At 36.6% G+C, this 23,268-nt stretch overlaps 1 protein-coding gene across 3 annotated transcripts in view; it reads left to right on the plus strand.

Moving 5' to 3' along the window:
* Positions 1-23,268, plus strand: part of MXI1 (MAX interactor 1, dimerization protein) — a 104,081-nt gene that overhangs the window by 48,235 nt on the left and 32,578 nt on the right. For all 3 annotated transcript variants that reach the window (XM_029245803.1, XM_029245805.1, XM_029245804.1), the window contains one exon: positions 6,477-6,506. In XM_029245803.1, coding sequence (XP_029101636.1) covers positions 6,477-6,506 — 30 coding nt within the window. The remainder of the gene's footprint in view (positions 1-6,476; positions 6,507-23,268) is intronic.

Below are 23,268 nucleotides of genomic sequence, written 5' to 3' on the forward strand. Positions count from 1 at the left end.
ATTGATGGACATTTGAATTTCCAGTTTTGGGCTAGTATGAAAAGAATGTGTATTCTCTTGTATGTCCTTTGGTGAGCATATTTATGTATATTAGTTTGGTGTATGCCTCTGAGGGGAAATGCTGAATCATAAGGTATGCATATATTCAGCTTTGATAGTAAGTTTTAAGAAAAACTTATTAATTGTAGTTATTGTTATGCATCCTGTTTAGACACTTGCTTTTTTGTGGTCTTAGTTATTGTGGTGGGGTTTTTTTGTTATTGTTATGGAAGAAGTAGTACGTTTCTTATGAGGCATTTTTCCTAAAAGTGTGCAGTATTCAAGTTTTAATGTCTTTAATTTTTTTTTAAAATATGTACTTGTGATAGAAGTAAATGTACAAAACTACTTCTTTGAAAGAATTACTATATTGACAATAAGCATGATTTTCTTTTATTACAGTGTTCTTCAAACTTTATTGACCACTTTATTATATACCACTAGCAGCAAAAAAATTCTGTATACCTAATATATTTGTATGTGTTGATAATTGTATACATGTATCACTGTACTAATATTTTATAAATATAGAATAAAGTTTAAGAAGAAGAATAAACATAAATAGAAGTTTCACTATTCAACCAATTCTTTTTCAACCCCTTTAGGTATATACTTCAGAGACCCCCTGCTCTAATAAAGCTGAAGTTTAAGCTTTAGGATACAGTTAGAAAATATTCATTTAGCGTCATAGAATGTGTTCTTTTCATTGTGTGGAGGACAACATCCACTAGGCACTTTAGGATTAGAAAATAAGTGAAATGAAAATGTTAACAAATTAGGGGTTGGCTCATTAATCCAACAAAGATAGAAGTCTTTTCTTTTGTTGGAAGAGAATATTAATTCTGGGAACGGGGGCTTTTATTTTCCTTCCATGGTGGTACTACTCTTGAGCCAAATGGTACAATTTTGTGCACTTTCAATTCTACGCTTCATTTCATTGACTGCCACCAAACTGCACCCTAAAGAATTAAAAGTTTACGTATGAGAGCAGTGTTGTAGTCAGTGAAAAATCACAGATTTGGTTGAGATAATGACTCCCACTCAAGCAGAGAATACGTTAGCATGTCTCTTAAAGGGATGGTATTTGCGAAAAAGATTACCTGTGATTTGATGATAAAATGATAGAAATGTCTTTATCCCTGTCCTTGGAAGCTGTTAAGCATTCAGAGTAAGAGTGTCTGAAAGGAAGACAGTTCATAGTGTTTGTTCTCAGAGGTGTATTTTTGTTTGGAGAAGAAAAGTGTGCTAACCAGATGGATTATTCAGCACATCTCAGCTTTATAGGGAATTTATCATAATGGGTTATTTTAATGGCATATTATTGGAAGGGCTTGGTCAGGCACATAGGCTCAGGGAAGCAAAGAGGTTGTTTCTGAGTGTGCTAGGATGTGATGCGTTCAACTTCTCTGTTTGCCAGCACTGCTTGGATCGTTATTTTCTGCGTGTACGTATAATTAGACGTCATACCTTAAATCTTATACTGTCCTCACAGCCGACTAAATGATCAAAAGACCTGTCTTTTCCTTCAGTTTCTTTTTTAATCATTATGGTTGGTTGGTTGTTTCCAGGCTAATTCCAAGTGTTACTAAGAACCTCTCAATTTGTTGCCCCATGTAATATGTTTAACATTGTTTTAGGTAGTATATTTTCAGTCTTGTTAAAAATAATAAGAATATTTACAGTGGCTAACATTTACTGAATACTTACTAGGTGCTGATGCTTTTACATTATTCTCTAATTCTCACAGTAACCCAGCCAAGGCATGTGGTATTATTCCAGTTTTACAAACGAGAAAACTGTTAATTAGAGAGGTTAAATAATTTGTTCAAAGTTCCACAGCTAATGTGAGTGATAGGGCTAATATTTAAACTCAGGGCTTTTTTCCATTTTTGTTCTCTGGCTTTGATTTGGACTTCACAACTCTGCTTGTTTGCTTGTGCTATATCCTTTCCACTTGGAATGTCTTCTCCCTACTAGGTCTGGTTTCTAGTAGTAGCAAATGTACTCATCATGTAAGCCGCAGACCAAATGTCCCCTTTTCTAAAGCCCCATTTTCTGATAGCCCCATTTGTAAGTAAACTCTGCATCCTTTAAACTCCCACAACACTTTGTACCTTTCTTAATATATTTGTTTTGCCTTGAGTTATAATTATTCCTGTAAATGTCTTAATCTACCAGCTAGAGACTGTCTCTGATTCCTTGCAGCTTAAGACAATTTTGAACATTGAAGATATGCAGTATTTGTTGACTTGATATTAGAGGCAAAAAAGTCATCAAAATAGGAGTAAACGCTACTGATGCATTTTTTAAAAATTGGAAGAATATGGCAATATGATAAATATTAGTACATATGTGATCATTTTTGCTTCTTGGTATTTGGAAATCTTGTTAAATTTTACTAGTGGTATAACTAGACATGGCGTACATTTTCTGGTTTGGTGGAAAAGTTCATATACTTAGCTATAATTTTATTTTTTTTAAGAAGATAATAAAGAAAAATCTGAGAGAGGTGGGAAGAACCTGCTGTTTTAATTTTGTTCACAGCAGTGGTTCAGATTATGTTCTTTTGGTGTTAGCTTTGATAGTAGGCTCAATATAATGCTGGAATTCAGCAATTGGTTATCTTTGGATATATATCTTTTTTTTTTTTTTTGCGGTACGCGGGCCTCCCACTGCTGTGGCCTCTCCCGTTGCGGAACACAGGCTCCGGACGCACAGGCTCAGCGGCGATGGCTCACGGGCCCAGCCGCTCCGCCGCGCGTGGGATCCTCCTGAACTGGGGCATGAACCTGCGTCCTCTGCATCGGCAGGCGGACTGCCAACCACTGCGCCACCAGGGAAGCCCGGATATATATCTTTTGCATTTAATGCCATATGTGGAATGCCAAACTGTTTGAAATAAGTATACGGTGCATAGTCTTCGTCTCTCTAAATAGATTATTTCCATTTATTACTTACTGTAGTATTTCTTTTTTTTTTCTCTGCTTCTCTCTCTCTTTTAAATTAATTAATTAATTTTTTAATTTTTTGGCTGCGTTGGGTCTTCGTTGGGTTTTCTCTAGTTGCGGCGAAGGGGGGGCTACTCTTCGTTGCAGTGTGCGGGCTTCTCATTGCAGTGGCTTCTCTTGTGGAGCATGAGCTCTAGGCACACGGGCTTCAGTAGTTGTGGCACTCGGGCTCAGTAGTTGTGGCTCATGGGCTCTAGAGCACAGGCTCAGTAGTTGTGGCACATGGGCTTAGTTACTCCAAGGCATGTGGGATCTTCCTGGACCAGGGCTCGAACCCATGTCCCCTGCATTCGTAGGCAGATTCTTAACCAGTGCGCCACCAGGGAAGTTCCCTTAGTATAGTATTTCATTGTTTTTGTTTTACTTGTTCTGAGTTTTCTTCTCAGATTAAGGCAATTAAACCAAAACTTACTAAGAGGGGGTGGGTGGGATATTTTATTATTGATTACACGTTCAAATTTTGGACAATATTTTTTTGCTTTAAATCTCTTTCAAATACACCTTTTCCCTCTTCTAACTTATTGATTTACTTTGACATTTCATTCAAACAACAAAGAACTTAAACCTTTTTATAAGTACTTATATGTGGTAGAGATTTGGTTGTAATTTATTGAGTTTTGAAGTCTGAGTCTGTGTTATACTAAAAGTGCTGTGTTTTTATTGTTTCTCCCATCTGAGTCATACATATCCTTGCCATTAATTTGTCTTAACTCTTAAAGCATCCTGAGATTTTTTTTTACATCTCGAGAGAGAGAGAGAGATGTTCTCTTATTAAGATAATCTCTTGAAAATGAACATCAAACTACAATGAGGTATCACCTCACACCAGTCAGGATGGCCATCATCAAAATATCTACAAACAGGGGCTTCCCTGGTGGCGCAGTGGTTGAGGGTCCGCCTGCCGATGCAGGGGACACGGGTTCGTGCCCCGGTCCGGGAGGATCCCACATGCCGCAGAGCGGCTGGGCCCGTGAGCCGTGGCTGCTGGGCCTGCGCGTCCGGAGCCTGTGCTCCGCAATGGGAGAGGCCACAACGGTGAGAGGCCCGCGTACTGCAAAAAAAGAAAAAAATCTACAAACAGTAAATGCTGGAGAGGGTGTGGAGAAAAGGGAACCCTCTTGCACTGTTGGTGGGAATGTAAATTGATACAGCCACTATGGAGAAGAGTATGGAGGCTCCTTAAAAAACTAAAAATAGAACTACCATACAACCCAGTAATCCCACTACTGGGCATATACCCTGAGAAAACCACAATTCAAAAAGAGTCATATACCACAGTGTTCATTGCAGCTCTATTTACAATAGCCAGGACATGGAAGCAACCTAAGTGTCCATCGACAGGTGAATGGATAAAGAATATGTAGTATATATATATACAATGGAATATTACTCAGCCATAAAAAGAAACGAAATTGAGTTATTTGTAGTGAAGTGGATGGAACTAGAGTCTGTCATATAGAGTGAAGTAAGTCAGAAAGAGGAAAACAAATACCGTATGCTAACACATATATTAGGAATCTAAAAAAAAAATGGTTCTGAAGAACCTAGGGGCAGGACAGGAATGAAGATGCAGACGTAGAGAATGGACTTGAGGACACGCGGAGGGGGAAGGGTAAGCTGGGACAAAGTGAGAGAGTGGCGTGGACATATATACACTACCAAATGTAAAATAGATAGCTAGTGGGAAGCAGCCACATAGCTCAGGGAGATCAGCTCGGTGCTTTGTGACCACCTAGAGGGGTGGGATAGGGAGGGTGGGAGGGAGACGCAAGAGGGAGGAGATATGGGGATATATGTATATGTAGAGCTGATTTGCTTTTTTATAAAGCAGAAACTAACACACCATTGTAAAGCAATTATACTCCATTAAAGCTGTTTAAGAAAAAATGAACATCAGTCTTTTTCATCCTGTGTCACTTGGACCTTATGAAACTGCTAAGAAAGCAAAAGGTGGACAGTAGACAGTAATTCAAAGAAGGCTTTTGGCTCTTGAACTAAGACAGTGGGTAAAATTTCCACAAATTATGAGACTGACAAAAATATTGTTAAAATTTAGAAATTTGATTATTAAATATCCATTAAAATAATAAATCAGATTAAAGTAATCAGTAATATAATAATCTGAAGGCTTTTGACATTAACCAGAATATATTAAATGCTTAAACTTTCAGTTCTGATGACAGGAACTTAAATTTTCCTTTATAAAATTCCATTATTGTTAATGCCAAACTATTGTAAAAATAATACATTTATTCAAGAGAACTGAGTATAACATAATTCTAATAGTAGCTAACTTTAGGTAGAGTTTGTTATATTTTGATGTTCAACATAAATTTGTTTATTCCTTATAACAATCATATGAGGCAAGTACTGTTATTTTTCCTATTTCGTAGATGAGAAAACTGAACACAGAGAAATGAAGGGACTTTTAAAAGGCCACACAATATTTGAACCCAGTCAGTCAGGCCTTAGAGTCTGTGCCCTTAACCTCTCTTCAGTACTGCTTGTCACTGAGTGGTTAAGAACTTGGGGTTTGGAGTAACAAAGACGTGGGCTTAACTCATGGCTGCAACTTATACTCTTGGGACAAGGGCATGTCTCTCTACCTCTCTGAGCCTCAGTATTCTTGTTTATAAAATGAGGGTTGTTTGGAGGATAAAATGAGGTAATGTATGTTAACTGTTTAGCAGACACTCAGCTTGTTCAATAGATGGTAAGTATTATTGTAACAAATACTAATAAGTAAAATGAAAAAAGTCACAAACAGAAGACTTTGTTAGCATTTTGAGGTGTATCCTCCCAGTCTTTTAAACATGTGTTTTTTATTTTATTAATATATTTTCTTCTGTTCATGTTATTTTTTTCCCTTGTATAACTTTTTTTGGTTTATGTTTCACATTCAAGGAAAGAAGGCTTGAATTTGTCTGTATCACTTAGCAATAAGACAAGCCTGTTTCAGCTTCTGTGGTGGCCAAAACTTTTTCTCTCCCTATGTTTAGGAGTAGGTAAGTGGAGATAGAAGAGGACACGGAAGTACATATACCTTTTTTTAAAACAAAAAAAATGGGATTATGTTTGAATTAAAATTTCTAATATGATGTCTACAAATCAGTAAAACGTAGGACCCTAGAAGTAGGCAAGAGAATACTTGCTAGTATCAATTTTATCAAAAATGACAATGAGATCCTAATTTCAAAATATTTAGAGTTGTTAACTGAAAACAGTATACCTGAATGAACAGTCTTAATGAACATAGACTATTTCTTCTTGATGAGTGAGATAGATAGAAGTCTGACCATGTATTGCATTGTTAAATAAATTAACTGGGTGAATTTATTTAGCAGTACCTAAACTAATCCCCCTTTCTATAGCCTCAGCAACAAAACATGGCTAATACTCTTTTTTTCCCCCTTTTTTTTTCCCTTTTAGGTCTACACACAATGAGCTGGAAAAGAATCGGTGAGTCAGTGATGAGGTGCAGCTTTCATATATGTTAAAAAGCAAACTCAACATTTGACCTGTGAAAATATATTGCATATGTAGTTATAACTTTTTTACATGTGTAACATATCATGGTTCTGATATATGTGTATTCTCTCCAAAAAGTAGTCCGCTTACGCTATCTAAACTGGAAGACATAAATATGCTCTAAGTTTATTTGAATTTCGAGTTTATGTTGAGCGTTCTTTATTTCTGTCTCAACGGGTTAATTGTGATAGGCTCATGGCTTAAATATGGTCTTGCTAAAGGATTAGGTTTCTGTAATGTAGCTAATAACTATTATGGCAAATTGTAGGATATTGAATTTGTCTTTCTTTGCAGTTCATTCATTCATTCATTCATGCATTCAACAAATCTTTATCTTGCACCATCTATATGTCAGTGCCAGGCAGGCGTAATGCTTTACATAGTAAATACAAGAATGTGTAAGGCAGTTTCTGACCTTAAGGAATTTATAGCTTCCTGGGAGAGAAAGATAAGTAATTAAAATACTGTATAGTGTGGTAAGTATGATGATACTGTATAGTGTGGTAAATATGATGATGGAGAAGCAGAGGATGCTGAAAGATCAATTTTGAAAGTCACCTGATTCTCTCTTGAGGGAGTCTTAGAAGGCTTTCCAGAGGATAGTGAGCACTGTTTGTTGAGGAGACTGCAAGAGGTTCAGTATGAGTATAAAAGATGGTAGCATGAGGCAAGCCAGGCCAGATGTTGACAATTATGCTGAAGAGTTTGGACTTTTTCTGAGAGCAGTAAGCAGTTGAATGATTTTAAAGTGGGTTGTCATATGATTATATTTGGGTTTTGGAAAGATCACTTTGGCTACAGTATAAAGAATTGGCTGATTGGCAGAAGGCATCTCAGAGACAAGAAAACTCTTTGGAGGCCATTGGAAGCCTCCAAGGTAAGAGATGATGGTAGCCATTGGAGATAGAAGTAGACAGAATAAAGAAATAGTATGGAATATAATCAATAGAAATTGGTGATTAGTTGGCTATGGAAGGTTAAGTTTTAGATTATATTATCATTTACTAAAAAAAGGAATATAGGAAGAGGACAAGTTTGGGGGAGAAGATGAGGATTGAATGACTAAATATTCTCTTTTTGGTACGGAGGTTAAAGTAATAAGCAACAAACTGGAATTGTTTATATTAGCTGTTTTTTAAATTATATAAGTTTCAGATGTACAGCACTGTAATTTGACATCTGTATGCACTAAAAAGTGATCACCATACAGTTGACCCCCTTCATCCATTGCACCCTGCCCCACAACCCCCTTCCCCTCTGGTAACCGGTAATCTGTTCTCTGTATCTATAGGTTTGTTTGTTTTGTTTTGTTTTGTTTTTTTAGATTCCACGGACAAGTGAAATCATAGGTATTTGTCTTTCTCTGTGTGGCTTATTTCACTTAGCATATACCTTCAAGGTCCATTCATGTTGTCACAAATGGCAGAATTTCATTCTTTTTTATGGCTGAGTAGGATTCCCTCGTGTGCATGTATGTGTGTGTGTGTGTGTGTGTGTATACACACATACATACACATGCCACATCATCCATCAATCCATTGATAGACACTTAGGTTATTTCCATATCTTTACTACTGTAGATAATGGTGCAATGAACATAGGGGTGCATATATCTTTTCAAATCACTGTTTTCCTGTTCTTTGGATAAATACCCAGAAGTAGAATAGCTGGGTGTACCACCCATTTTTGACATACAAGATCTCTATGACCTTCAACTTTTTGTCCTGCCCTTTTTTAAATAGCAGGGCCCTTACGTATTGACTAACCTAACTGCCTCACTGCAGATGAATTTAAATGTCAAATCCTCTTGAAGAGGCTTAGCATTTTCCTCCAGGCTGACTTAGTGGCTTTTACCACTTTATTTGCACAATGCTCTGTTCATATCTCCTACTGTAAAACTTAATCAGGTAGTCTTATAATTATCTGTTTATATGTCTCTTTCTGCCAAATGACTATGACTACCTCAAAGGTAGGGATTCTGTTTTGTTCAGTTTTGTATTCTTGGTGTCTAGCATTTGATGCATGTATAGTAGATGGTAGCTTTAATACTGAATGAAGGATAAAACTGGAGCAAAGTTCAGTGGTCTAGTCAAAAATGTTTTGCTAGTTTGAGGCAAAGCAGTTTGGCAGGAAATGTTTTAAAGAGTCTTTTCTGTCTTATATTTCTAGTATATTAAAGGAAGTATCTGGCTAGTTTAAACATGGCAAAAGGACTAAGAAATAACAGCTTTGAAGATACTAAAAATAAAACCTTCTCTTGACCTTTAGAGCACAGAGTGTATTTTGGGGCCATATGTTTTAAATACTGGTAAACATGTGGCTTTTATAATTATTTCACCCACATGAATGTGGCCCTTGAGAGACCCTCACTGGAAATCTAGCAAAAACCTTTGTTTAACACGAGAGTAAAGAGACTGTTTAGTAAAGTATTTGGAATTGAGCTTTTAAAACCTTTGAGTAAACTTCATTCAGTGCATTCTGTATATCAATTCTGACTTATTGATAACCTTATCACCCATAGTATTACTTTGATATGCCCTGTAAATTGTTTAATCTCATATTTGTCTGTAGCACTGGAGTAGCATGTGTGGCTTTTATCACCTGGACTGTACCTGATCTCTGCTCTCTCCAGTGAAGGCTTTTTGTTCCCATTTTATTTACTTAGGTCTAAGACTTTCTGGCTGGTTTCCTACCCTACCTCTCTTAAGGCATGGTTCACTTATCCTTTTCTGTCCTCTTCTGATAGTCCTAGATGTCTTTATTTCTCAAATTATGTCTTCTCCTCTCTCCCGTCTTCCCTCCTGTTCTTTCGTCCTCCCTCCCTCTCTTCTTTGAGGTTGAAAGGTAATATAGAATTAACCTTTCCAAGATATATTTGTTTTTAAAAGGGATATTTATCAATATAAATCTCTAATTTAGTGGAATGTTTCAGAGGATGGTGTTAAAGGAAGAATCCAATTGAATAACCTATACTCCACTTCTGAAAAGTGGATCTAACAAGAAAACAAATATTGGTAGACACAGGATGATTTAAAGGGAGGGGTGGGGGGATGTTTTAGCCAAAGAGCAGGAAAGCAGCACAAGAATATTTTTAATATTTAAGCCTGTATTGCTATTACACTTTTTAGGCCCCCACCCAGTTCTATTTAATGATCCTTTTTTCTAAGGCACTGTTTTTATTTGACATATTAAATAAAAAGTTTACGTAGATTTGGCATCCTTTAAAATAAATAGAATTTTGGCTTTACCTTTCATTTGCTTTTGAGTGTGAGCTTATATGAGGAAAGTAATTCACTGTCAAAAGAGTGATTTGATTTTGTTTTCATTCTGAAAACATATCCCTGAAGCAAGTCATATTTTTGAATTTTTGCTGCTCTACATACAATATGTTCATATCAAAAGTTTTTTTAAAAAGCTTAGTTCTAAAATCTTGCATATAAAGCTACTCCAAGTTAGTGGTTTTTTTTTACTGGGGCAATGCAGTGAGAATTAGAGTAGATGATTTTAAATTGTTAGTGAAAGACAGAGTAATTCCAGATGACTATCATTTTTTAAAAATTTATCTATTTACTTTTGGCTGAGGTGGGTCTTTGTTGCTGCTTGCGGGCTTTCTCTAGTTGCAGAGAGCAGGGGCTACTGTTCATTGCGGTGCGTGGGCTTTTCATTGTGGTGGCTTCTCTTTGTTGCGGAGCACAGCCTCTAGGCACACGGTAGTTGTGGTACTTCAGTAGTTGTGGCTTCAGTAGTGGTACTTCAGTAGTTGTCGCTCTCGTGCTCAGTAGTTGTGGCTCGTGGGCTCTAGAGCGCAGGCTCAGTAGTTGTGGCACACAGGCCCAGTTGCTTGTGGCATGTGAAATCTTCCTGGACCAGGGCTCGAACCCGTGTCCCCTGCATTGGCAGGCAGATTCTTAACCACTGTGCCACCAGAGAAGTCCCCAGATGGCTATCTTAAACAGAGCCCTAAGATTGTTGAAGCCCTGGGTCTGGCCTTGAGGAGACAATAGCCAACAAATGTTGAGGTTCGTACTCCCAGATTTCAGAGGGTCTGGCGAGCACAGAGTAGTTTGCTCTGGCCCACAATTACCCCAAGATGCCTATAGCCCATTAGGGAGCTTTTAGGTAGTTTCAGACCTGATAAGGAAATTCAGATTATTTCTTGGATAGGTTCTGGGTTTCTTTTTCTGCCTAAAACCTTGATGGTTACACTGAGCCTGGGCTAGGTGGTACAGAACATTTGTTACCTGTGTATTCACCTAGTCCCTCTAGACCTACAAGAGGTTGTAACAGGCTCAGGAGGTAGAAGTAAAGGGAAGTAGAATACCTTTAGCTGTTCTGCATTCCTCAGGAGCCTATGTGAATCATCTCATGGTAAAATTAATTTTATTTTTGAGTCTTTGAGATTTGAAAATCAAGAATTTACATCGCCCCACTGGCTTATCTTATAAGTTGGGTCATTTGCCAGAGAAGAAACCATTCAGTACAGATTTTAGATCACTTCATTGCTTTTTCATTTTCTTAATTCAGATTACTGAAGATGTTTTTGAAAGAGTCAACAACTTTAATAGGACTTTAATGATCAAGAACCTTAGTGCTGACAGCAGGAGAGGCCCTTTAACCTTAATAGTTGTCATTCCATTGAAACAAAAGGCTTACTCGTATCCCCACTTTGGCAAAGCTAAAAGGACCATATGAGGACACTGGACTTACAATGCCTTCCTAGGCAGAGCAGAAGTACCCCGAGTATTTGTGATAAAAGAGAACATGCCCAGTGAATGGTAATCGGTGTCCTCCATATAGAGATTTTCTTATACCTCTGAAGGAATGGTGAAAATGAGCATTTATTGAGTACTTACTGTGTCCTCCCACTATGCAAAACCATTGTTTAATCCTGTAAGGTAGGAAGGCAGAAAGTATAGATCAAAGACTATTAAAAACTAGTCATTTTGGGCTTCCCTAGTGGCGCAGTGGTTGAGAGGCCGCCTGCCGATGCAGGGGATGGGGGTTCGTGCCCCGGGCCGGGAAGATCCCGCATGCCTTAGAGCGGCTGGGCCCGTGAGCCATGGCTGCTGAGCCTGCGCGTCCGGAGCCTGTGCTCCACAACGGGAGAGGCCACAACAGTGAGAGGCCCACGTACCGCAAAAAAAAAAAACAAAAACTAGCCATTTTGACCATCATAACTACAGTTTGAAACAAGTTGATGGGAACACAAAACAGTCAATCATCGTATCTGATAATAAATATGATAGCTATGTGTAATATCAGTCTTTCTCTTCAGTAAGGATTAATAAATACTGTGTTTGGCATCATGGTACATAAAATGAAGTATAAGATACCCTGTCCTATCCTTAAGGTTAAGGCCATTGTAGTTTGGTAGTTATAAGTTGCCTCTTTCAATACCAGGATATGTATGATATGTTAACAATTAATGTCTAGAAGGATGCATTAAAATTGTTTTTCAACCTGAAGGTTGAAGCCCATTAAGTAGTCTATGCAGTCATTTTAGTGAGTCATTTGAAAAAGAAGTAGAATAGAATAGAAGATACCAAAGTGCGTTGCTTGAAGTAAAGTTAAATGTAGAATTGTGAAACTTGTATATACTGACTCGTGATGTAAAAATGCTGTGGTCATAGTCAAACAGCTAATGCCTGGATAGTCAAGGAGAATGTATCCTGAGCCATGAGGAAGCAAGAGACTTTGAATCTAAGGAAGGAATAAGGAAAGGGGTCAGAGCCATGGAAGCAGGAAGGTGGCATCATAAGCTCTGTCCAGGAGAGAGTGAGTAGCCCATATATAGTGGAAGAGTAGAGTCTATCAAATTGGTGTTGGGAAATTAGGCCAGAAAGGTGGTTTGATATTAGACTGCAGTGTTATTGAATGTCAAGGAATTTGGATTTTATTTTGTTGGTAGTAGTGAGTTTTTGAGACTGTTGATCAAAACATACACATACAAACGCACACACGCACGCACAGACATGCGCCTATATGCACACATACTCTAGCTGTGAAATCAGGGAGACTGGTTTGGATATTCTGAAGTAGCCCAGGTAGGAGAAGGATATAAGAACCAGCATTCAGTTGATGGAATTAGGAATAGAAAGGGACAGAGCAGACTAAGAAACAGTGTAAAGAAAGAATATTATTTTCCATTAACTGCTACTATTCATTCCTTCTTACGTTTCATTCTTTACATAGCAGCAAGAGTAATCTTCTTAAAGGATATATCACGTCATGCCATTTCTGTTTACAGTCCTCCACTGGCTTCCTATTGCAACTAGATAAAATCTATGGCCAACAAAGTCCTACCACTCTATCCCTCATCTCCTATGGTCCAGCTGGCACTGTTTTCTTTCTTTTTCTCAAACACACCATGTTTATTTCCATCTTAGGGCTTTTGTACATGCTGTTTCTTCTGCTTGGAAAGCCCTTGCTCTAGTCTTTCATCATTATTTAGTTCTCAGTTTTCAGGTCATCTCCTTAGAGAACAGTATTTGCCCCCCAGTCACTTTCTATCCCATTGCCTTTTCTGTCACCTTAACATTTATCTCTATGAATTATTTATTTGTTTGAGTTATTTGACTTCTTTTACTAGAATATAAGTTTCAGGACGGCAGAGACTTTGTCTTATTTACCCTTAGCAGGTAGCAGTCATTCATTAAATGTTCACTGAATGAAAAAATGATTAAATGTACTATTGAGCATATCTATAATCAATATGTTACTTATTGAATTATAATGACTTAAGTGAAAAATGACAAATATATAAAATACTCTTGAGAGCTCAGAAGACATATTATTATAATAAAACAATTTCATAGGAGGTAAATGGAAAACTTAATGAATTCTTAAAATGTTAATAAATTATATGGAAAAAACTTGATAACTGGCAATATATAAGGGATTTTTACGATGCAGAACTTTATCCTGCTCATAAGAAGAGAATCGGTAACTTTTTTTTTAGAAGCTAATTGGTTCTTTCAGTTCATTAAGATATCACATAGCACAGTAAAAAAAAGGTAATTTTTTAAAGGGGAGCAGTTTACCTGATGGAGTTTATGCTGCACTTGTGAGGTCTTTACTCTTTTCTCATTCCATGACTTGAAAATGGCTAAGCATTTTTTGAGGTAAAGATTTATATATAGTTGGAGACTAGAATATCATAAATAATTTCAACTTTTTTGTGTTAGAATTTTTGGTGTATTATGTTTATCTCAGTGGTTTGGACATGATAATGAATACAGTTTTTTTTTAGACTATATACATGTCCTCATTTGACATGGACATTTTGACAGAGTGATTGTTTTGGTCTACATTATCTTAGAACAAGACATAAGAGTAAATCTTTGACCGTGGGTTAGGCAATTGTTTCTTAGTGTATCACCTGACTATTTAGGGTTCCTTGGCAGGAAGAGCATATCTTAAATGGTTTTAGCTGCGTATTTTGGGTACTTTAATTACACTTGTTTAAAAAGAACATATGCTTTTATGTACAGTGTACACATTCTAGAAAAAATACATTTGTTAGGAGGAAGAACAACTTGCAAGATTGGTTTGGTAGAACTTTCATTAAAACTCTTATCTCAACTAATATTGAAGGATATTTGCTTGCATTAAAAACAGGTTATGTGGGACTTCCCTGGTGGCGCAGTGGTTAAGAATCTGCCTGTCAATGCACGCAGGACACGGGTTCGAGCCCTGGTCCGGAAAGATCCCACATGCCGTGGAGCAACTAAGCCCGTGTGCCACAACTACTGAGCCTGAACTCTAGAGCTCGCAAGCCACAACTACTGAGCTTGCGTGCCACAACTACGCATGCCTAGAGTCCATGCTCCACAACACAAGAGAAGCCACTGCAGTGAGAAGCCCACGCACCGCAACAAAGAGTAGTCCCCACTCACCACAACTAGAGAAAGCCCATGCACAGCAATGAAGGCCCAACGCAGCCAAAAATAAATACATTAATTAATTTTTTAAAAAAATTTATGTAGTTAAGGAAACTATACCTTTATTGTAGGTTTGAAATATATAACTGCAGCTGGATCAAAAGTCTGTAGTTTTAGATTGGGTCCAGTAATTCTGGAAAGTTCAGTTGAAAGTTTTTCTTAGCCTTGGTTTATTACTAAGATATAAATTTCATTATGAAAATACCTTATAGTAACTTCCTTAGACTGATAAAAAGGTCATTTATGAAAAACCCACAGCTAACATTGTACTTAATGGTAAAAGACTAAATTCTTTCCCCTAAGATCAGGAGTAAGACAAATATGTCTGCTCTCATGCCTTCTACTCAACATTGTACTGGAGGTTCTAGCCAAGACATTTAGGTGAGAGAAAGAAATAAAAGGCATTCAGATTGGAAAGGAAGAAGTAAAACCATTTCTACTTGCAGATATCATAGTCTTGTCTTATGTATAGAAAATCCTAAGGAATACACATAAAATAACTAGAGTTCATTAAAAAATTTAGCAAAGTTGCAGGGTTGAGGATTGACACACAAAAACCAGTTCTGTTTCTATAGATAAGCAGTGAACAATCTGAAAATGAGTTTAAGAAAACAATTCTATTAACAATAGCATCTAAAAAAATCAAATACTTAGGAATAAACTTAAGGGAGGTGAAAGATTTGTACACTGAAAAGTACAAAACACTGTTTAAAGAAATTAAAGAAGACCTTAGCTGGCTAGAGATCCTGTGTTTATGGATTGGAAGACTTAATACTGTAGTACTCCCCATATTGATCTGCAGATTCAATGCAAGCACTGTCAAAATCCCAGCTTCCTGAAGTTCATATGGAAATGCATAATACCCAGAGTGGCCAAAGCAATCTTGAAAAGAACAAAGTTGGAAGATTCATACTTCCCAATTTCAAAACTTACCACAAAGCTATGTAACCAAGACAGTGTGGTATTGATCTAAGTATTCTTATACTTACAGACTTATAAATCGATGGAATAGATTCCAGAAACAATCCCTCATATTTATGGTAAATTAGTTTTCGACAGGGATGCCAAGACAATTCAATGTCTTTTCAACAAATGGTGCTGATACAACTGGATATCTATATGCAAAATAATGAAGTTAGATCCCTATCTCACACCATATACACAGATGAACTCAAAATGAATCACAGACCTGAATTTAAGGTATAAAACTGTTATAAAATTCTTAGAAGAAAACCTGAGAGTAAATATTTGTGACTTTGGCCTAGGCAATGGTTTCTTACATAAGACACCAGCAGCACAAGCAACACAAGAAAAAATAGATACATAGGACTTTATCGAAATTTAAAACATTTGTGCTTCAAAAGACACCATCAAGAAAGTAAAGACAAATTACAGAATGGGAGAAAATACTTGCAAAACATGTATCTGTTAAGAGACTTGTATCCAGAATATATGAAAAACTCTTACAACTAAACAATAAAAAGACAACCCAATATAAAAATGGGCAAAGGATTTGAACAGATATACAAAGGGTCAATAAGCACATGAAAAGATGCTCAACATCATAATCATTAGGGAAATGCAAATCAAAACTATTGAGATACCACTTCACCACTCACTAAAATGGCTAATTGCTTACCAACTTTGTGATCATCCTTTCATCATACCAGTCACCATTGGCTGGGGAAAAGGTCTGAAAAAGTCTACTGACCTCACAGTTTGGCACTTAAAAAGTGCTGATTTCATCATTGTCTGATGGCATTGCACAAATGACTCAACACTTTACAACTGCTTAAGATGTGTAATTAACCACAGATAAATTTCCAATATATTATATGGTGTTACTACCTAATGTGGTTCAAGTACTTGATAATGAGGAAAGATTGAGTTCTGTAGCATATAAAACGGGAATATTTAAAGATTTTTCAGAGCCTCTAATTAACAATGAAATTTAACAAAATTAAGACCATATATTGAAAGAATATAGTAATTGTATCAGTTTCTCTTAAGGTATACTAAAATATAACTTGATTGTATTTGTCAGACCTTGAACAACAAAATTGTAAAAGTATAGCTGTCGGGGGGCTTCCCTGGTGGCGCAGTGGTTAAGAATCTGCCTGCCAATGCAGGGGACACGGGTTCAAGCCCTGGTCCGGAAAGATCCCACATGCCACACAGCAGCTAAGCCTGTGTGCCACAGCTACTGAGCCTGCGCTCTAGAGCTCGCAAGCCACAACTATTGATCCCAAGTGCTACAACTGCTGAAGCCTATGTGCCTAGAGCCGGTGCTCCACAACAAGGAGAAGCCACCGCAATGAGAAGCCCACATACCGCAACGAAGAGTAGCCCTTGCTCACCGCAACTAGAGAAAGCCCGCGCACAGTAACAAAGACCCAATGCAGCCAAACATAAATAAGTAAATAAATAAATAAATATATATATATATATATATATATATATTTAAAGCACAGTTCTTTGGAGGATTTTTTGAAGAAAAAGTATAGCTGTGGAGGGAAGGAGAAACGTCATTGTCCAGACAGCAGGAAATAGCTACGGATCTAGTTTTCTTATTAGGCAAGTAAAAATGATGGCTGTTTCCTCTTTTTAGTCTAAAGATGGAAAACTGGCCCTTATTTTTTAAATTCATGTAAAAGTCCCTGAAGAAGTTAATTTTATTCTTTGTACTTTTTTATACAGTAGGAGTCCAGTTACAGTACTGAGTTATCGAGGGTAACTATAGAACCCTAAAAAAGTAGCTATGCACTGGAAAGTGGGGGACACATATTTAATAGAATTTGGCGACTTATGAAACTATAGAACCAGCTATATAGAGATGTTAACGTTATCAAACAGTATGCAGAGTAACATCATCATTTGTCAGAGACATGTAATTGATGCATTTATTGTTGTATGCAAGTAAATGAATATTTTAACTGTAGTTTTATAGGGGTAGGAATGCTGAAAACTGTAGACAAACTAAAAATAGCTGTCCAAGTGCAGAGATAGGCACCTGTTAGAGTTCAATTCAATTATAGTTGAATGTTATATGGGATAGAGATGAAGTAATGGGTGGGTTTTAGAGGTAAAATTTATGGTTAGTAGAGGAAGTATAGCCAGGATAAAATTACACATCTAAAATGCAGCCTGTACAGTGAAGTCATTGCAGCAGTGTCTAGACAGATTCACAGTTTCTATATTGACCTTTGTTAGAAATAGCTCATTAAGGCTAAGCTTTCTATTCCCTGACTCAGGCTGCAAGGTGACAGAGACTGACTCAGACAAGGACTGCCTTCTAGAAACTAAGTGTTCTCAGAACTTCAGTTATCCAATTCATAAAGTTTAAATCAATTCTACAGATGATACCTGGGAAGAGATGAGATCATTAGGTTTTAAAAATAACCAAGAAATATTATAACTTGAAACTCGGATTCTAAAATTATGTCTATAAATAAATAAGTTAGACTTTAAATAATTGACATGGTGCGTATTATAGTGAAGGTGTAGTAGCTTTTTATCCAAGTGATTGCAGAGTGTGTATCTCAGGGCAACTGTAACTTGTTTAGGGAAACACTTCCTCTCAAACTATGAATTTGTAATTTAAAGAGGAATAGTAATAGATTTTCCTGATATATTTTAGATGATGCAGTGTACAAGAATTTATTTTATGGCAGCTTTAAGGAATGTGTTTGATCCATAAAACTGGGTATACCTTTTACACCGATGTTCATAATAATTATACAGCAGCAGAATTTCACTAGATTTTAAGGCAGTGTGCTGTTTTGCTAAATTCTTTTGTTGCATACAGTAATTAATGCAGTGTAAATGCTCTGATAAATATTGGTTTAATAATAATAACAACTGCAATTCAAATAGTTTTTCTTAAACTGTCATCTTCTTCATGTAAAGAAATTTCTATTTTGGTACAAATTTTGGCAGTTAAAGCATGCCAAGGGCTTCCCTGGTGGCGCAGTGGTTGAGAATCTGCCTGCCGATGCAGGGGACACGGGTTCGTGCCCCGGTCTGGGAAGATCCCACATGCCGCGGAGTGGCTGGGCCCGTGAGCCATGGCCACTAAGCCTGCGGCCCCGGGGGCCGGTGCCCCGCAAGGGGAGAGGCCAAAGCAGGGAGAGGCCCACGAACCGCAAAAAAAAAAAAAAAAAAAAAGCATGCCAAGAGGTACATCAGTGAGACATCTTTTTATTACATTAGACACTGTTTTAGTATCTTCAATTTATTTACTTTTAAAAATGAAGAGATTCAGACCATTTGATATGTTTTAGCTGTTGCAGAGAAGAGGATAGTTATTTTGTACATGCTTATCTTTTTCTGTGCATTCTAGTGAATAATGCCAGTTGCAAGTCCCATGGGTGTTAAGAGTGAAAAACCACAGTTCTAAAGGAGAATTCAGTAATAAGAATAGAATTTTCTCATATGGTTACTTGCTAACCTTTTTTTTTTTTTTTTTTGCCGCACTGTGCAGCATGCGGGATCTTAGTTCCCCGACCAGGGATTGAACCCATGCCTCCTGCAGTAGAAGCGAGGCTTCTTAACCACTGAACCATCAGGGAAGCCCACTAACCAGCTTTTGAAGGCAAATTTGCTTGGAAAATAATTGATTCAGCCCTAGGACAACCACATGACATATTGCTTATATTCATATCTTCTAAATCAAGAAAAGTTCAAACTTTGTGAACTAATAAGTATGAATGACTTCCTTTTTTTGTTGTTATTTTGGGGAAAGCTAATAGAGAAAGGTAGATTTTAATACTAAATGTGATTTAGGAGCTAAATTGTCAAAAAGGATACATGTAATCCAACACAGATGACTTCTTTGGGGGTATGTAATGCATTGATGTGAGAATTGTACCAGAAGTTAGAAGATAATAATTTTTTTTTATCTCTACTACTGGTAGAATAATTTTTCTTTTCATTTCTACTAGTGTTAAGTTGTGGATATTATAAGTTAACTAAATTCTTGGGGTCTTGCTTTCCTTAGCTGTAAAAATGAGGGGACCTAGATGATCTCTGATTCCCTTCCTACATGAAAAGTTTTATAGTTTGTGAATTTTTTAAGTTCAATAATTATAGGCATATTAAAAACTTAAGTATTATTATGCTATCTCCAAAGCATATATGTATGTATGTATGTATGTAAATACCCCCCCACACACACAAGATTAAAGAGCAGCTGGAAAAATGAGCTTAGAACCTCACCTCATTTAAACTTGAGCTCTATAAAATATCTATAGATTATTTTAACACATGGTGCTATAGCTACAATAAAAGCTTATTTTGTAACAAGTACTTATTTTATAATGATAAATAGTAAATATTTCTGTAAAACTAGAACTTGCCTTAAGAAGCATATGGGTCGTTTATAACTAATATAAACACATTCCTCAAAGCTGAATATACACATAAATATAGATATGAGTTCTGAGATTTAAATACTAATGAATATTAAGACCTTGTCCCTTTTGGAAAAATACTTACCATTGACTCACTAAGGAAATGTAATGAGTTAATCTGTAAATATTATTGTGCTAAATCCTGGTCACTTTTTTTTTTATTTTGTATTCTCTGACAAATTTAAGTTTACATTTGCTCAGGCTCCAGAAATCTGGTTTTGTGGTTGTAACTGTATTGTATTGCTATATCTAATCAGTCATTTTAATAGGCCCCACTGATCATTAGATGAGGGGTGCCATACCAGGAGGAAAAAGCACACTGCTGTTACACAAAACTCCAGGGAAGGCAGCTTAGCTTATTTAAAACATTTGTCTATAAACATCCGAAGAGGAAGTAGGTAGGTATATTGGGATCTTTCTTCCTTACCATTTGGACGAAGTAGCTTTTCAATAATGTCCTCACTGCTTTGATAGTCTGCCAAATCCGTCCCTAATTTTAGGACATCTCCACTGTTTATTTTTTTTCCTCTTCAGAGTTGGTAAAGTTTGCTGGAAATCAGAGCTGTGCTGACGGGGTCCACTAGAAACTTATGCTGTCTTTAAATGTAACATTATGGGTCGGTTATTCTCACTTCTTATTGTGTCTCTGTAGCATTTATCACAGTGACTATTCAAACCCTTCTAAAAAAATCCTTTCAGCAGAGTGTGGGGTAAAAACTCAAAGCTAGGGGTCATCAAAATCACATTCTAGATTACAGATAAGACCTTAGTTTCTCTAAAATCTGGAAGTATAAGTGATGATCTTTAAGATCCCGTCTAGCCTGAAAAAAATTATGAGATTTGAAATACCCAATTCCACTTTTTACTGTCAGATCTAGTTTGTGAACCAAGGGCTAGGACTCATATCTCCCAATTCCTAGTCTTAAAGCTACTTGCGGTATATTATTATGACTCCCGTTTCCTCCTTTGCTGAAAATAAGAACTCCTGGTTTGAACTTCTTCATCTTCCTCTTTATTTTCTACCTTCATGCTTTTGGCTCAGATTCCTTCCTTCCACCCCCACCCCCACACTCCCCTTTTAAACTTCTAATGCACAGAGAGGGATGAATAAGAATAACAAAAATGTTTATAATAACCTCAAATTAGAAGTAACATGGCTATTGTAAATAGAGCTGCAATGAACTAAATAGAGCCGCAATGAATAGCCAGGACATGGAAGCAACCTAAGTGTCCATCAACAGATGAATGGATAAAGAAGATGTGGCACATGTATACAATGGAATATTACTCAGCCATAAAAAGAAATGAAATTGAGTTATTTGTAGTGAGGTGGATGGACCTAGAGTCTGTCATACAGAGTGAAGTAAGTCAGAAAGAGAAAAACAAATAGCATATGCTAACACATATATATGGAATCTAAAAAAAAAATGGTTATGAAGAACCTAGGGACAGGACAGGAATAATGACGCAGAGGTAGAGAATGGACTTGAGGACACGGGGAGGGGGAAGGGTAAGCTGGGAAGAAGTGAGAGAGTGGCATGGACATATATACACTACCAAATGTAAAATAGATAGCTAGTGGGAAGCAGCTGCATAGCTCAGGGAGATCAGCTCACTGCTTTGTGACCACCTAGAGGGGTGGGATAGGGAGGGTGGGAGGGAGACTCAAGAGGAAGGGGATATGGGGATATATGTATATGTATAGCTAATTCACTTTGTTATAAAGCAGAAACTAACACACCATTGTAAAGCAATTATACTCCAATAAAGATGTTTAAAAAATTTAAACAGTTGATTAATGTAATAGCATAAATTCTCCTAAAATTAACATATATTGATAGATGTCCTATAATATTTTTTGCTAAACTGCCAGCTTTTTAAAAAGATTTGAATGAAATGTTCCTAAGAGTCATATGGAAAAATAAATGCCCAAGTATATCCAATAAATTATTTCCATGTTAAAAAAAAGAAAGAGGAAATAACATGAATTCCTATCAAAAGGGGTATGGCTAAGTAAATAATAATACATCTGTACCTTGTATCGGGTGAAAAGAATGATATAGATTTCAATGTGTATATGTGGAAAGATTTCAAAGACATAGTAAGTGAAAAAAAGCAAATTGAAAAATGGTATTACCAGTATGATCTCATTTATGTTAAAAATAACACAATCAAATGTGTAAATACATTGGAAAAGTTTTGGAACGATACATGTCAAACTGAAACACTTGTTGCCTCTGGGGAGGGGCGTGAGAATCAAGGAGAAACTATCATGTTGATTTTGTTAGAATTTCTCTAGTAAGAGTATATTACTTGTGAACTTAAAGATTTTTTTGAAAGGCAATAAATGTAATTTCTACCTATACATTTCCATAGATAATAAAGCTAGAAGGATTCTTAGAAAATCATCTAGTCTAGTATTCTTATTTAATGGATAAGGAAAACTAAGTTCCTCCAAGTTTTATACTCCACCAAGCTAATGACAAAGTCAGGATGAGAATCTAGATTTTCTGATTCCCAAAGAAGAACTTTTTCACACTGCCTTCAAGGTGTAGCTAAAATATGTTTTTCACGAAGTCTTTTCTGTTTATCCAAAATAATATCTCTTCTAAATTCCTATCTGTTCACTGTTTGTGTCATTTATATGGACTTTAACCCATATTACCTCATACTGTAATGTCTTTCCTTTCTGGATCATGTGGAAGGGGACTGTAACTTGCTCATCTTTATATCTGACCAGTGTCTTGCATGTAACAGGTGGTCAGTGAATTAGTAATTTACATTTTTATTTGATTTTTATAGCTGGCTATGCACATTGTGGTAGATTAAGAGAAAAAAGTTAAATGCCAAGTCAAATAAGTCGTTGGGGTTTTTTTGTTTTTTGGGTTTTTTTGAAACCTGCCACTTCAAGATAGAAAATATTTTAGGAAGGCACATAGTGAGATATTTGCTACCCTGAAGATACCTTCCGTTTCCAAGGAAAATACTTTTGTTCTCCACTCCTGCTTCATAGAGAACAGTTTGTCCTCATAGGGTATTCTAGGTAATATGACCCACTTAGGAAGTATGTGATGATAGTGCTTCATAATGGGACCTCTCCTAAAGTTGTATCATGGGAAAATGCCTCCTGAGTGTGCTGGTTTTACAGATGCAAGTACATGTCTCTCTGTATCTGAATTCAGTACAGCAGACTGAGAAACTCAGTTGTGACTTAAAGTTTTGCTATAAATAGCAAGAAGTGGTGACATCTTTTTGTTGTCGTTATAAAGACATTTCCTCGGAATGTTTAGGATTTATACAGGTGTCTTCCCCTTGATGTGTTGTTACCTTGTTCTGTCTACATAG

Source organism: Monodon monoceros, unplaced genomic scaffold (assembly GCF_005190385.1).
Source record: "Monodon monoceros isolate NGI ecotype Baffin Bay Population unplaced genomic scaffold, NGI_Narwhal_1 Super_Scaffold_4, whole genome shotgun sequence".
Classification (NCBI taxonomy): Eukaryota; Metazoa; Chordata; class Mammalia; order Artiodactyla; family Monodontidae; genus Monodon; species Monodon monoceros.